The sequence below is a fragment of the Oncorhynchus kisutch genome, unplaced genomic scaffold (genome assembly GCF_002021735.2).
Source record: "Oncorhynchus kisutch isolate 150728-3 unplaced genomic scaffold, Okis_V2 Okis01b-Okis20b_hom, whole genome shotgun sequence".
Classification (NCBI taxonomy): Eukaryota; Metazoa; Chordata; class Actinopteri; order Salmoniformes; family Salmonidae; genus Oncorhynchus; species Oncorhynchus kisutch.
This window is the reverse complement of record NW_022261978.1, coordinates 13,003,866-13,017,772: the sequence shown is the minus strand read 5'-3', so window position 1 is coordinate 13,017,772 and position 13,907 is coordinate 13,003,866. Positions and strand designations below refer to the sequence as shown.

Here is a 13,907-nt window from a genome sequence, read left to right as displayed (position 1 = left end):
GCTCTGTCACAGAGTAGAATGCATAACTCGCTCTGTCACAGAGTAGAATGCATAACTCGCTCTGTCACAGAGTAGAATGCATAACTCGCTCTGTCACAGAGTAGAATGCATAACTCGCTCTGTCACAGAGTAGAATGCATAACTCGCTCTGTCACAGAGTAGAATGCATAACTCGCTCTGTCACAGAGTAGAATGCATAACTCGCTCTGTCACAGAGTAGAATGCATAACTCGCTCTGTCACAGAGTAGAATGCATAACTCGCTCTGTCACAGAGTAGAATGCATAACTCGCTCTGTCACAGAGTAGAATGCATAACTCGCTCTGTCACAGAGTAGAATGCATAACTCGCTCTGTCACAGAGTAGAATGCATAACTCGCTCTGTCACAGAGTAGAATGCATAACTCGCTCTGTCACAGAGTAGAATGCATAACTCGCTCTGTCACAGAGTAGAATGCATAACTCGCTCTGTCACAGAGTAGAATGCATAACTCGCTCCGTCACAGAGTAGAATGCATAACTCGCTCCGTCACAGAGTAGAATGCATAACTCGCTCCGTCACAGAGTAGAATGCATAACTCGCTCCGTCACAGAGTAGAATGCATAACTCGCTCCGTCACAGAGTAGAATGCATAACTCGCTCCGTCACAGAGTAGAATGCATAACTCGCTCCGTCACAGAGTAGAATGCATAACTCGCTCCGTCACAGAGTAGAATGCATAACTCGCTCCGTCACAGAGTAGAATGCATAACTCGCTCCGTCACAGAGTAGAATGCATAACTCGCTCCGTCACAGAGTAGAATGCATAACTCGCTCCGTCACAGAGTAGAATGCATAACTCGCTCCGTCACAGAGTAGAATGCATAACTCATTCTAGTCTTATTTTGAAGGCTTCCTCTGAAGGAAGACGGGTGGAAACCGATGTTCAGTTTGAAACTAATGGTGGGTCGGGTGAAGATGAGAACACAGAGAGTGAGAACGAGTGTGTTACCGTGGGTTACCGTGGGGAATAAGGAAAGGATGGAGTGGCGTTGAAGACGCGATGGTAGTAGAGCCTCTACACCAGTGAATGTTTCTCTGCACCAAGGGACCCTGATATATTTCATGTTAAAAAGGTGGACTGGGCCTCCCGGGTGGCGCAGTGGTTAAGGGCGCTGTACTGCAGCGCCAGCTGTGCCACCAGAGACCCTGGGTTCGCGCCCAGGCTCTGTCGTAACCGGGAGGTCCGCGCAACTGGCCTAGCGTCGTCCGGGTTACGGAGGGCTTGGCCGGTAGGGATATCCTTGTCTCATCCGCACACCAGCGGGCCGGGCGCAGTGCGCGTTCGTCTCTCCCGAGCCCGTACGGGAGTTGTAGCGATGAGACAAGATAGTAGCTACTAAAAACAATTGGACACCACGAAATTGGGGAGAAAAAGGGGGTAAAATAAAAAATAAAAAAGGTGGACTGTATAATTTATTGCAACGGTCATAAACTACATAAACTAATCAGAGACAATTGGCATCATTGTAAGTAAGTGCAACTGAATGCTCTTTGGGACTTAAGAGTCCTGTCGAAGAATGTTCCGCCCTAATACTGGATGTGTTTTTTTAATGGGTCTATTTTTGTATAGTTTTTGTTTCATTGTGCCCCTCTAATGAGGGACTGATTTAGACCTGGGACACTTGGTGTGTGCAATTAATTATCAGGTAGAACAGCAAACCAACAGGCCCCAGACCTCGTAGGCTTAGAGTTGAGTACCCCTGCTATTGCGTATGATGTCGTTTCCTCCACCCTCCCCAAAATTATTTTTATTTCTATTTCGTTCACTACCCTGTACAGTAGGTGGCGGCAATAGACATTCAAGTCTATTGGGTAGCCTAGTCGTTAGAGCGTTGGACTAGTAACCGGAAGGTTGCAAGTTCAAATCGCCGAGCTGACAAGGTACAAATCTGTCGTTCTGCCCCTGAACAAGGCAGTTAACCCACTGTTTAAAAAACTCAGAACAAGGCTTCCTTCCCATACCGGAAATGACGGCATCAAACTGCTGCCATCAAAACAGACTGGGTTGAAAGCGAGACTTATCTAAACCCTCTTGGGTCAAAAGGTAAACAAGAGAACACGTCGGAGGGAAACGTCACACAGACGATATGATTAAAAGCATCCAGGTAGATCATAAATGCACATCTAGCCAAATTACAACCGCTTTGTAGCTAGGTCCACATGGATCGCTAGCTTATCTAGCTAGTTAACAGTTGTAACGCATTTGTTCAAACGTTAGCTATATCAGAACGTTTTATATAGACCTGTAAAGGACAAAATCATACGATAAGTGTTTTAAGCACGAATATAATGCAGAATGAGAAAAGACGGGCTGCGAGCGTCTCTTTTTCCCCTCGCGTCTACACGGATCAATGCTGGTAAAATGAATGGTTAAATTGCCAGAAAATACTTGTTTGTGTATATAGTGGTTCCATCGAAATGCATGGTACAGTGTAGCTTTGGGACACAACATCGGGGGTCTGTATTGGTTGGACTCCCTGAGTTGTGCATATAGTAGTTCTGGTGGCTGGCCACAATATAGCCGGCTACACAAAAGCATATGTGTAATCTCTAGGAACTCTTATTTACCAGACGTAAATTGAAATGTGACCCTCACTATCAAATAAACGTCTGAATCCAAACTTTGTCCGAACCGCACCGTATCTCTGCTCTGTAGACAGTGGTAGGACGTGCGTGGTCTAATGACAACCCGCTGTCTAACTCAACATGGTGCTGTTCTGACAAAAGTTGGATACAGACGTTAATTCGATAGAGAGGGTCACATTTAACTTTACATTCGGTAAATAGTTCCTAGAGATTATACATGCATATGCCTTTGTTGACATAAAACGTTTTTTGTTGTTGTTGCTGAAGCCGGCTATATTGTGGTACCTTATGTTCTGTTGCCAACCACCAGAATGATGCAGCCAATGAGTCCAACCAATACAGAAAGCTAGGTAAAGTGATATTTAATGGAATCAAAACGGGTTATCCTCATTAGCTGTGATAACCGTTGATCTCAGGCAGCTGCATAGCAAGATATTTATCCACCAAACCTTTTTTTCTGGTCGATACTTTCTTCGTTCTTGATTAGGAGAGACATTTAAGAGAATGGTGCATGTGTCCAGTTGCAGCGAGAACGATTGAATTCACAAGATGCTCCCGTTATTAAATACACGTCGTGCTCCATGACGTATTCGCCGCCATCTTTTCTGTCTCTGATCTGCTCTCATTGGTCGAGCCAGGTGGGTGTCATTCAAAGTGACGCTTAATTGGTGGATTAGTTAACGAGCCAGGTGGGTGTTCACCAATCAAGCGTACACTGACCTGACTCCGATAAATGAGGGATGAGGAATAGACAAGATGGCTGCGTTTACATTGTTGGATTACTTCTTGGAACAAAATATTAAATTTAATATCTAAGTGTTTTCTAAATTCAAACGTTACCCCAGCAACTGGACACATACGCTTATAAGACAACGGTGCCGCTCCTATGCTGACCAAACAGGACGCGCGCATGTTGATTTTGGTACCCCTACACCAGACACGATCAGGACACGCAGATTGAAATATGAAAACAAACTCTGAACCAATTATATTAATTTGGGGACAGGTCGAAAAGCATTTAAATCATTTATGGCATTTTAGCTAGCTAGCTTGCAGTTGCTAGCTAATTTGTCATATTTAGTTAGCTTGCTGTTTCTAGCTAATTTGGCCTGGGATATAAACATTGGGTTGTTTATTTTACCTGAAATGCACAAGGTCCTCAACTCTGACAATTAATCCACAGACAAAACGGTCAACGGAATTCCTTTCTCCTCCTTCCCTTCCTAAAGGCTCCTCCTTCCTAAAGGCTTCTTCTTCTTTGGACTTTATATGGCGGTTGGCAACCAACTTTACAGCCTAACTACAACCTCCCGGAGTGTGGACCTCAGTTCATCAACCAACTTTACAGCATTACTACAACCAACTTTACAGAATTACTACAACCTCACAGAGTGTGGACCTCAGTTCATCAACCAACTTTACAGCATTACTACAACCAACTTTACAGCATTACTACAACCTCCCGGAGTGTGGACCTCAGTTCATCTTTCAATCAACCACGTGTGTATATGCTCCTAAAAACCAATGAGGACGGGGAGGCAGGTGGTTAGAGCGTTGAGCCAGTAACCTGAAAGGTTGCCGGATCGAATCCCTGAGCTGACAAGGTCAAAAACTGTCCTTCTGCCCCTGAACAAGTCAGTTAACCCACTGTTCCTAGGCCGTCGTTGTAAATAAGAATTTGTTCTTAACTGACTTGCCTATGTAAAATAAAGGTGAAATAGGATTCTCGCGTCTGGTTTGGTCAGCATGTCGTCGAGCAGGAAGAAAGTATCGCCAAGGAAAGGATGATGGAAGAATCTCCTGCTATGAAGCTGCCTGTTGTCAACGGTTATCGCAGCGAATGAGGATAAACCGGTTGATGGAAGAATCATCTGCTGTGAAGCTGCCTGTTGTCAACGGTTATCACAGCTAATGAGGATAAACCGGTTGATGGAAGAATCTCCTGCTGTGAAGCTGCCTGTTGTCAACGGTTATCACAGCTAATGAGGATAAACCGGTTGATGGAAGAATCATCTGCTGTGAAGCTGCCTCTTGTCAACGGTTATCACAGCTAATGAGGATAAACCGGTTGATTCAACTGTTCCTAGGCCCTCATTGTACATAAGAATTTGTTCTTAACTGACTTGCCTAGTTAAATAAAGGTTAAATAAGCTAAGGTTTGTCAGTCAAATAGGCTACATATTTGAAAACAATGAAAGCCTGTGTTGATTTGGATCATAAGAATGACTGGAAGTCTAAGGAAACTGTTAGCGCAATGACGAAGTCTACAGCCTGCCTGTGTTGATATGGATCATAAGAATGACTGGAAGTCTAAGGAAACTGTTAGCGCAATGACGAAGTCTACAGCCTGCCTGTGTTGATATGGATCATAAGAATGACTGGAAGTCTAAGGAAACTGTTGGCGCAATGACGAAGTCTACAGAAACAGCTAACGCTAGTTAGCATTGGCTCGCGAAACTATGTCTCTAACTGATTTCATACTGGACGGCGGAGACTTAAACATGGCCATTTACCTCTGGGGAAGTAAAGAAACTCATTGCCATAATCCTGAACTGTTCCTTTAAATATCAGCTAATAATAACATGAAATTACAGATGAGTGTTTTGATGTGTACATCTTTTTTTTACAGGTTCTCTAAAGTCCTGCCATTGACTGCATTGTCATTGTTGTCACACGAGCAGAACAATATGAATCCACTCAGTTCAGAGAAGGAAACGTTGATTGATGAAATTGAACAGAGTTTATTCACGTTAACTGTGGACAATTTACGCTACCTGTGTGAACGTCATGGCAAAGATGGATCTGAAATTAAAGGGATGAATCATCGCTTATTAAGGCGTAAAGTCATGGAGGAAATGTGGGACAATACGGAGTCAATGAAATCAGAGGAGCAGGGAATGTCTTGGTTAGTCCAACTGAAAGAGGACATCAGGAGGATGCTGGAGGATGCTAGTGGGGCACCAATTAGTCCCAGCCAGTCTGATGATGATGATGCTGTAGACTATGACGAAGAATGCGACAAGGAGGACAGCGATTGGTTGCCTAGCAATGGACTGAAGGCGGAACACTTGAGTTCCAGCCGATCCGATGATGACGCTGCAGACTGCGACAAAGACTGGGACGTGGAGGACAAGGTTTGGTTGGCTAGCGATGGGCTGGAGGCAGAGTCAGATCCAGAGAGGCACACTCCAGAGCAGAGAGTAAGAGACACAAGTATTTATTTTTCCAGTCATAAAATGTGTGTTTCAGTCTTTCCTTGATAAATGTCATCCTTGATTCCTTGTCCTCAAATCGGTTTGTTGGTCGCGAAACACACATTCAGATATCCCAGGTGGAGCGAAATACTTGTGTTCCCTAGCTCCAACAGTAATAATATATGAAAAATAATTAAGAAATTAAGAAATATCAGAACGTGCAATGTCAGAGGCAGTCTTTTCCCTTCATCACCCCCAATATGTCAGAAACAACACCCCCAATATGTCAGAAATAACACCTCCAATATGTCAGAAATAACACCCCCAATATGTCAGAAATAACACCCCCCAGTATGTCAGAAACAACACCCCCTGTATGTCAGAAACAACACCCCCAATATGTCAGAAACAACACCCCCAGTATGTCAGAAACAACACCCCCAATATGTCAGAAATAACACCTCCAATATGTCAGAAATAACACCCCCAATATGTCAGAAATAACACCCCCCAGTATGTCAGAAACAACACCCCCTGTATGTCAGAAACAACACCCCCAATATGTCAGAAACAACACCCCCAGTATGTCAGAAACAACACCCCCAGTATGTCAGAAATAACACCCCCAGTATGTCAGAAACAACACCCCCAATATGTCAGAAATAACACCCCCAATATGTCAGAAATAACACCCCCAATATGTCAGAAACAACACCCCCAGTATGTCAGAAATAACACCCCCAATATGTCAGAAACAACACCCCCAGTATGTCAGAAATAACACCCCCAATATGTCAGAAACAACACCCCCAGTATGTCAGAAACAACACCCCCAATATGTCAGAAACAACACCCCCAATATGTGAGAAATAACACCCCCAATATGTCAGAAATAACACCCCCCAAAAATACTGCAAAGTTGGCTAGTAGCTAGAAACGAGGCAACTGTGTCTGTCGGCGCCATCTTGTCCTCCTCCTCCTATAAATGTATTGGAGGAAAAGATTCCAGGTTTCTCCTCTTGGACTTTATCCTCCAATGTTTTTTTAATCAAGGATGAGCAGAGTCAAGGGAAAGACACGTAGGAGAATGTTTCCCACCCTGATTTGTTCTCTCTCTATTTTTATGATTTCCAGAACAAGCTTCCTACGTCACCCTCCGCCCTCCTGAAGCCCCCAGGTCGTGCCTCTCCCAGTAGCGTATTACTGCTGGGTCTGAAAAGAGTGTCCGTGCGGCTGGTCGACTGCAGGAAGACACCGGGGCAGAGTAGCCATATAATACACAAGACAACACAGACGGGAGAGAAACCCCACAGCTGGACTAATGCTGAACAACACAAAACCCTCTCAGGAGACAGGCCTGGCTCCCATATCTGTGATCACTGTGGGAAGACTTTTACCACAGCAAGAAGTCTACAACTACACCTACAGAACCTGAAGAGATACAGAGATAACTTGACTGGAGAGAAACCACACGTGTGCTCTACATGCGGAAAGGGATTCAGTGAGGCTGGCAGTCTTAAGAGACACCTGAGAACTCACACTGGCGAGAAACCGTACGTCTGCCATCATTGTGGGAAGGCTTGGAGTGATTCTGGAAACTTAAGGAGACACACGAGAAAAACTCACCCAGGAGAGAAGGTCGTTGTGAAGAGCGTCCTTACGGGAGAGAAACCTTACCATTGCTCCTCTGACGACTGTGGGATGAGCTTCGTTACCTCACGCAAACGCAGAGTACACCAGAGAATACACACAAGAGAGAAGCTTTGCAGCACGCCTAATGCTAAGCAACGTAAGGAACCCCTCTCAGGAGATGGCTCCCATATCTGTGATCATTGTGGGAAGAGTTTTATCACAGCACGCAGTCTAAAACGACACTTACAGTACCTGAAGAGATACAGAGATAACTTGACTGGAGAGAAACCACACGTGTGCTCTACATGCAGAAAGGGATTCAGTGAGGCTAGCAGTCTTAAGAGACACCTGAGAACTCACACTGGGGAGAAACCGTACGTCTGCCATCATTGTGGAAAGAACTACAATGATTCTGGAAACTTGCAGAGACACATCAGGACTCACACAGGTGAGAAACCTTACCACTGCTCGGAATGCGGTAGGAATTTTCGTGAAAAAATAAGCCTTGTACATCACCGGGAAGTTGTTCACACAGACCACCCTCACCGCTGTGGTCACTGTATGAAGAGCTTCGTAAGTGAATCTAAACTGGAATCACACATGCAAACCCGGCATCCGCCAAATGATCCTCTGAAAAAGCCACACGTGTGCTCTGAATGTGGAAGGGGTTTCGGTGAGGCCGGTAGTCTTAAAAGACACGTGAGAATCCATACCGGGGAGAAACCGTACGTCTGCCCTCGTTGCGGTAAGGATTTTACTCAATCTGGACTCTTACAGAGACACATGAGAACGCACACGGGAGAGACACCTTACCACTGCTTGGTGTGCGGGATGAAGTTTCGCCATACAATCTCGCTAAAGCAGCACCACCTGAAGAACCACAAGGGGGAGACACTGGGTCCAGTCCGTATGCACCAAGGCCCTCTTCCATGCCCCCACTGTGGGGAGAAGTTCTCTACCAAGGCTCTTTTAAAGGGTCACATTCAGAAGACTCACAAAAGCAGAGTCCACTGCCCACAGTGCGACAAGACCTTCACCACTAAAGGTAGTTTACTAGTCCACCAGAGGAAGCACACTGGAGAGAGGCCTTACCTTTGCCCTCAGTGTGGGAAGAGTTTCTCCCTGACAGGGAGTTTAAAACTTCATCTCCGGATTCATGCGGGTGAGAAACCTTACTGCTGTACATACTGTGACAAGAGCTTCACAAGTAAGAGCCACTGCATTCTACACCTGCGAATCCACACTGGAGAGAAACCGTACCAATGCCCTGACTGCGGGAGGAGGTTTCGTGACGGGAATGTCTTGAAAAACCACCGGCGGACCCACACAGGAGAGAAACCGTTCCAGTGCCACGTGTGTGATAAAGCCTTCGCCCAGTGGAGCAGTCTGAAGAAACATCAGGACACACACAGGCTAACACAGCCTGTCTCTGTCCCAAGACTCCCTAATCCCTACCCACCACCCAATCAGCATGTCCCTTATCCCTACCCATCACAGACTCAATGGTAACCTGGTTTATCACCTGTCCAATCCCTTAAAGAGGGATTCCTTACGATACCCAGACAGAAAAATACCATGAGGCAAACTATGTAGCTGATAGACCACAGCATCATTGTATAGTTTTTTTGGGGGGGGGGGGTTTATAGCTTTGCTGAGGTTGGAGGCCTGTGATTTCGATTAGCTAAAGAAACACATGAAGGCCTAGAAGCTTTCCGAGTACAGGGGAAATTCACACAATATAATCCATAGAATAAAACATGAACACCTTCCTAATATTGAGTTGCACCCCATTTTGCCCTCAGAACATCCTCAGTTTGTCGGGGAATGGACTCTACAAGGTGTAGAAAGCGTTCCACAGGGATGCTGGTCCATGTTGACTCCACAAGGTGTAGAAAGCGTTCCACAGGGATGCTGGTCCATGTTGACTCTACAAGGTGTAGAAAGCGTTCCACAGGGATGCTGGTCCATGTTGACTCCACAAGGTGTAGAAAGCGTTCCACAGGGATACTGGTCCATGTTGACTCTACAAGGTGTAGAAAGCGTTCCACAGGGATGCTGGTCCATGTTGACTCCACAAGGTGTAGAAAGCGTTCCACAGGGATGCTGGTCCATGTTGACTCCACAAGGTGTAGAAAGCGTTCCACAGGGATGCTGGTCCATGTTGACTCCACAAGGTGTAGAAAGCATTCCACAGGGATGCTGGTCCATGTTGACTCTACAAGGTGTGGAAAGCGTTCCACAGGGATGCTGGTCCATGTTGACTCCACAAGGTGTAGAAAGCGTTCCACAGGGATGCTGGTCCATGTTGACTCCACAAGGTGTAGAAAGCATTCCACAGGGATGCTGGTCCATGTTGACTCCACAAGGTGTAGAAAGCATTCCACAGGGATGCTGGTCCATGTTGACTCTACAAGGTGTGGAAAGCGTTCCACAGGGATGTTGGTCCATGTTGACTCCAATGCTTCCCACTGTTGTGTCCAGTTGGCTGAACCCTTCCTTTGGTTGGTGGACCATTCTTGATACACACAGGAAGCTGTTGAGCATGACACACCCAGAAGCGTTGCAGGTCTTGACAATCGGTGTAGCCTGACTCCTTTTCTTCTTGCCCATTCACCAGCTGAATGGCACACATACATACATGTCTCAACGCTTTAAAAAATCCTTCTTTAACCCGTCTCCTCCCCTTCAGCTACACTGATTTAAAGTGGTTTTAACAAGTGACATCAACAATGGATCATAACTTTCACCTGGTCAGTCTGTCATGGATAGAGCAGGTGTTTAATATAACATGTTAAAGAAGCAATAAAACTGGCCTTCTTTAGACTCGTTGAGTATCTGGAGCATCAGCATTTGTGGGTTTGATTACAGGCTCAAAATGGCCAGAAACAAAGAACTTTCTTCTTAGACTCATTCTTGTCTATTCTTGTTCTGAGAAATGAAGGCTATTCCATGCGAAAAATTACCAAGAATCTGAAGATCTCGTACAACGCTGTGTACTACTCCCTTCACAGAACAGCGCAAACTGGCCCTAACCAGAATAGAAAGAGGAGTGGGAGGACCCGGTGCACAACTGAGCAAGAGGACAAGTACATTAGAGTGTCTAGTTTGAGAAACAGACGCATCACAAGTCCTCAACTGGCAGCTTCATTAAACAGTACCCGCAAAACACCAGTCTCAATGTCAACAGTGAAGAGGCGACTCCGGGATGCTGGCCTTCTAGGCAGAGTTCCTCTGTCCAGTGTCTGTTCTTTTGCCCATCTTAATCTTTTATTTGTATCGACCAGTCTGATATATGGCTTTTTCTTTGCAACTCTGCCTAGAAGGCCAGCCAAAAACAAGGACATTTCTAAGTGACCCCAAACTTTTGAACTGTGATGTGTGTATGTGATGTGTGTGTGTGTGTGTGTGTGTGTGTGTGTGTGTGTGTGTGATGTGTGTGTGTGTGTGTGTGTGTGTGTGTGTGTGTGTGATGTGTGTGTGTGATGTGTATGTGTGTGTGTGTGAGATGTGTGTGTGTGTGTGATGTGTATGTGTGTGTGTGTGTGTGTGTGTGATGTGTGTGTGTGTGTGTGTGTGATGTGTGTGTGTGATGTGTATGTGTGTGTGTGTGTGTGATGTGTGTGTGTGTGATGTGTGTGTGTGTGTGTGTGTGTGTGTGTGTGTGTGTGTGTGTGATGTGTGTATGTGATGTGTGTGTGTGTGTGTGTGTGTGTGTGTGTGTGTGTGTGTGTGTGTGTGTGTGTGTGTGTGTGTGTGTGTGTGTGTGATGTGTGTGTGTGTGTGTGTGTGTGTGTGATGTGTGTATGTGATGTGTGTGTGTGTATGTGATGTGTGTGTGTGTGTGTGTGTGTGTGTGTGTGTGTGTGTGTGTATATACATATAAAAATTGGCAAATCCCCCCCCCCCCCCCCCCCCCCCCCAAAAGGCCTGGGTAAGGCCCAAATCTAATAACTTTGTTCAGTTATTTCTCAATGATGCTTTTAGAGATGAATCTCAAACATAGGTAAACAATCCTTCCTCCAAATGACCATTCTATGGATGACATTTAGTTACAACCCCCAAAACCCCACTGGACACACACCGGTTGAATAAACGCTGTTTCTACGTCATTTCAATGACAATTACATTGAACCAACGTGGAAAAGAATTAGAATGGATGTCTGCGTCCAGTCGTTGTTGTTGTTGTTGTCTGTGTTTCATGAGGAATCACTCTATATATCTGGTTACCAACTGATGCAAATAGATTGGGAGGAAGCATTTCCTGAAGTACTGGAACACTGCCTTTGATTCTGTCCAAAATGGCACACTGTACGATAGAGGGCACTAATTATGACCAGAGCCTAATGCCCTACACTCTGTACGATAGAGGGCACTAATGTACGATAGAGGGCACTAATTATGACCAGAGCCTAATGCCCTACACTCTGTACGATAGAGGTCACTAATTATGACCAGAGCCTAATGCCCTACACTCTGTACGATAGAGGGGACTAATTATGACCAGAGCCTAATGCCCTACACTCTGTACGGTAGAGGGCACTAATTATGACCAGAGCCTAATGCCCTACACTCTGTACGATAGAGGGCACTAATTATGACCAGAGCCTAATGCCCTACACTCTGTATGATAGAGGGGACTAATTATGACCAGAGCCTAATGCCCTACACTCTGTATGATAGAGGGCACTAATTATGATTGAATCGAGACATCCCACTCCCAAATGTTTCCGTTTCAATGGAAGTCAATGAACTAAGTAGTCCAGACTCGCATTTGGTGTCTATTGGGAGAGCCACCCACTTAAATAGACAATGGTTAAACGGCTTGAGTCGTTCATCTTACATTTATCCGCCATCTTTGCCTTGACCAGTTCATTCTTGGCCAGGTCGCAGTTGCAAATGAGAACTTGTTCTCAACTAGCCTACCTGGTTAAATAAAGGTGAAATAAAAAATAAAATAAAAATTCAAAATGACAAATGTGGGTCAAATTGTATGTTGTGGTGTTTGTTTGTTTGTAATTTAAAACATTCTGCTTTATTCAGATACGTGGTTGTGTCCAACTACAGAGCTGTGGAACTGCAGAGGGGCCACGATTCATTAATAAGACCACTAAAGAAATACTAGTTTATTTTTATTTTTAGGGGGGTTAATAACATTTATAAACACCACCAGCGATTTATAATTTAACACATTTTTGTGAGAAATAAAAAAATGTTCCAAACCCAGACTGAAGCTGTTTTCTGTTTAACATTTTTTTAAATGATTATCTAGACAACTCCCTAGCAACCATTAGGCTGTTTTCTGTCTGTACAGTTTTTTTTATGATTATCTAGACAACTCCCTAGCAACCATTAGTCCTGTCAAATGTAAATCTAAGATGTAGACTACATTGCAATACCCTATCTACAGCTTAGTATATATTTAAGCAGTAAGGCACGAGGGGGAGGGGTGTGGTATATTGCTAATATACCACGAACTAAGGGCTCGATGCAAAGCGGAGTGCCCGGATACAGCCCTTAGCGGAGGTATATTGGCCATATACCACAAACCCCCGAGGTGCCTTATTGCTGTTATAAACTGGTTACCAATGTAATTAGAGCAGTAAAAATACATGTTTTGTCATACTGTCTGATATACCAACGGCTGACAGCCAATCAGCATTCAGGGCTCAAACCAGACAGTTTATAAATATTGATATCACACTGGATGTAATTATGACACGGAATATTCATGAGTCTTTAGTTTAAGGCATGAGTAAGAGAGACCTGGGTTAGCGCATGACGGTGTCTTCTCAGTTTCTCCATGCTCGCCACCGGGTCTGCGTCACACCAAACGCCACCGGGTCTGCGTCACGCCAAACGCCACCGGGTCTGCGTCACGCCAAACGCCACCGGGTCTGTGTCACGCCAAATGCCACCGGGTCTGCGTCACACCAAATGCCACCGGGTCTGCGTCACGCCAAACGCCACCGGGTCTGCGTCACGCCAAATGCCACCGGGTCTCCGTCACGCCAAACGACACCGGGTTTGCGTCACGCCAAACGCCACCGGGTCTGCGTTACACCAAACGCCACCGGGTCTGCGTCACGCCAAACGCCACCGGGTCTGCGTCACGCCAAACGATGGGCGTCACAGACACAGGGAATCTTCCATTTCAGTTGCTCCACCTCAACACTTAACGCCACCCCAGTAACCACTCCTTTCAAAGGCACCCTGCTCCGGAGAGCAAGGTAAGTCACAGGTCTTGTCCCGAGCGCATGACGCGAAGCACCTTTACCTTCTGGGCGGAAGAAACATAGAAAATCATCTGAAGTCCACTTCTAGCTACCTTCATTGATTTAACAGTACCCAAATGATTTGTATGCGTTATGTGCGTTTTGCACCCCCGACTTTCCGACCTGATGATCACTGACATGATGATTTGAGCTCGTATTTTCCCAGTTGTTTTGAACGTGA

The 13,907-nt window shown here is 45.4% G+C and overlaps 1 protein-coding gene across 2 annotated transcripts; it reads left to right on the top strand.

Moving 5' to 3' along the window:
* The first annotated feature begins 1,742 nt into the window (after positions 1-1,742).
* LOC116358799 (zinc finger protein 665-like) lies at positions 1,743-9,305 on the top strand. 2 transcript variants are annotated; one of them, XM_031810993.1, is made up of 3 exons: positions 1,743-2,147; positions 5,258-5,828; positions 6,957-9,305. In XM_031810993.1, exons 2-3 carry the CDS (start codon positions 5,316-5,318, stop codon positions 8,961-8,963), a joined length of 2,520 nt encoding a protein of 839 aa, XP_031666853.1. In that variant the 5' UTR covers positions 1,743-2,147; positions 5,258-5,315; the 3' UTR covers positions 8,964-9,305. The 2 variants fall into 2 exon arrangements, with proteins under 2 accessions (XP_031666853.1, XP_031666851.1); XM_031810991.1 differs by lacking the exon at positions 1,743-2,147 and having other exon boundaries at positions 4,287-5,828.
* The last annotated feature ends 4,602 nt before the right edge of the window (positions 9,306-13,907 follow it).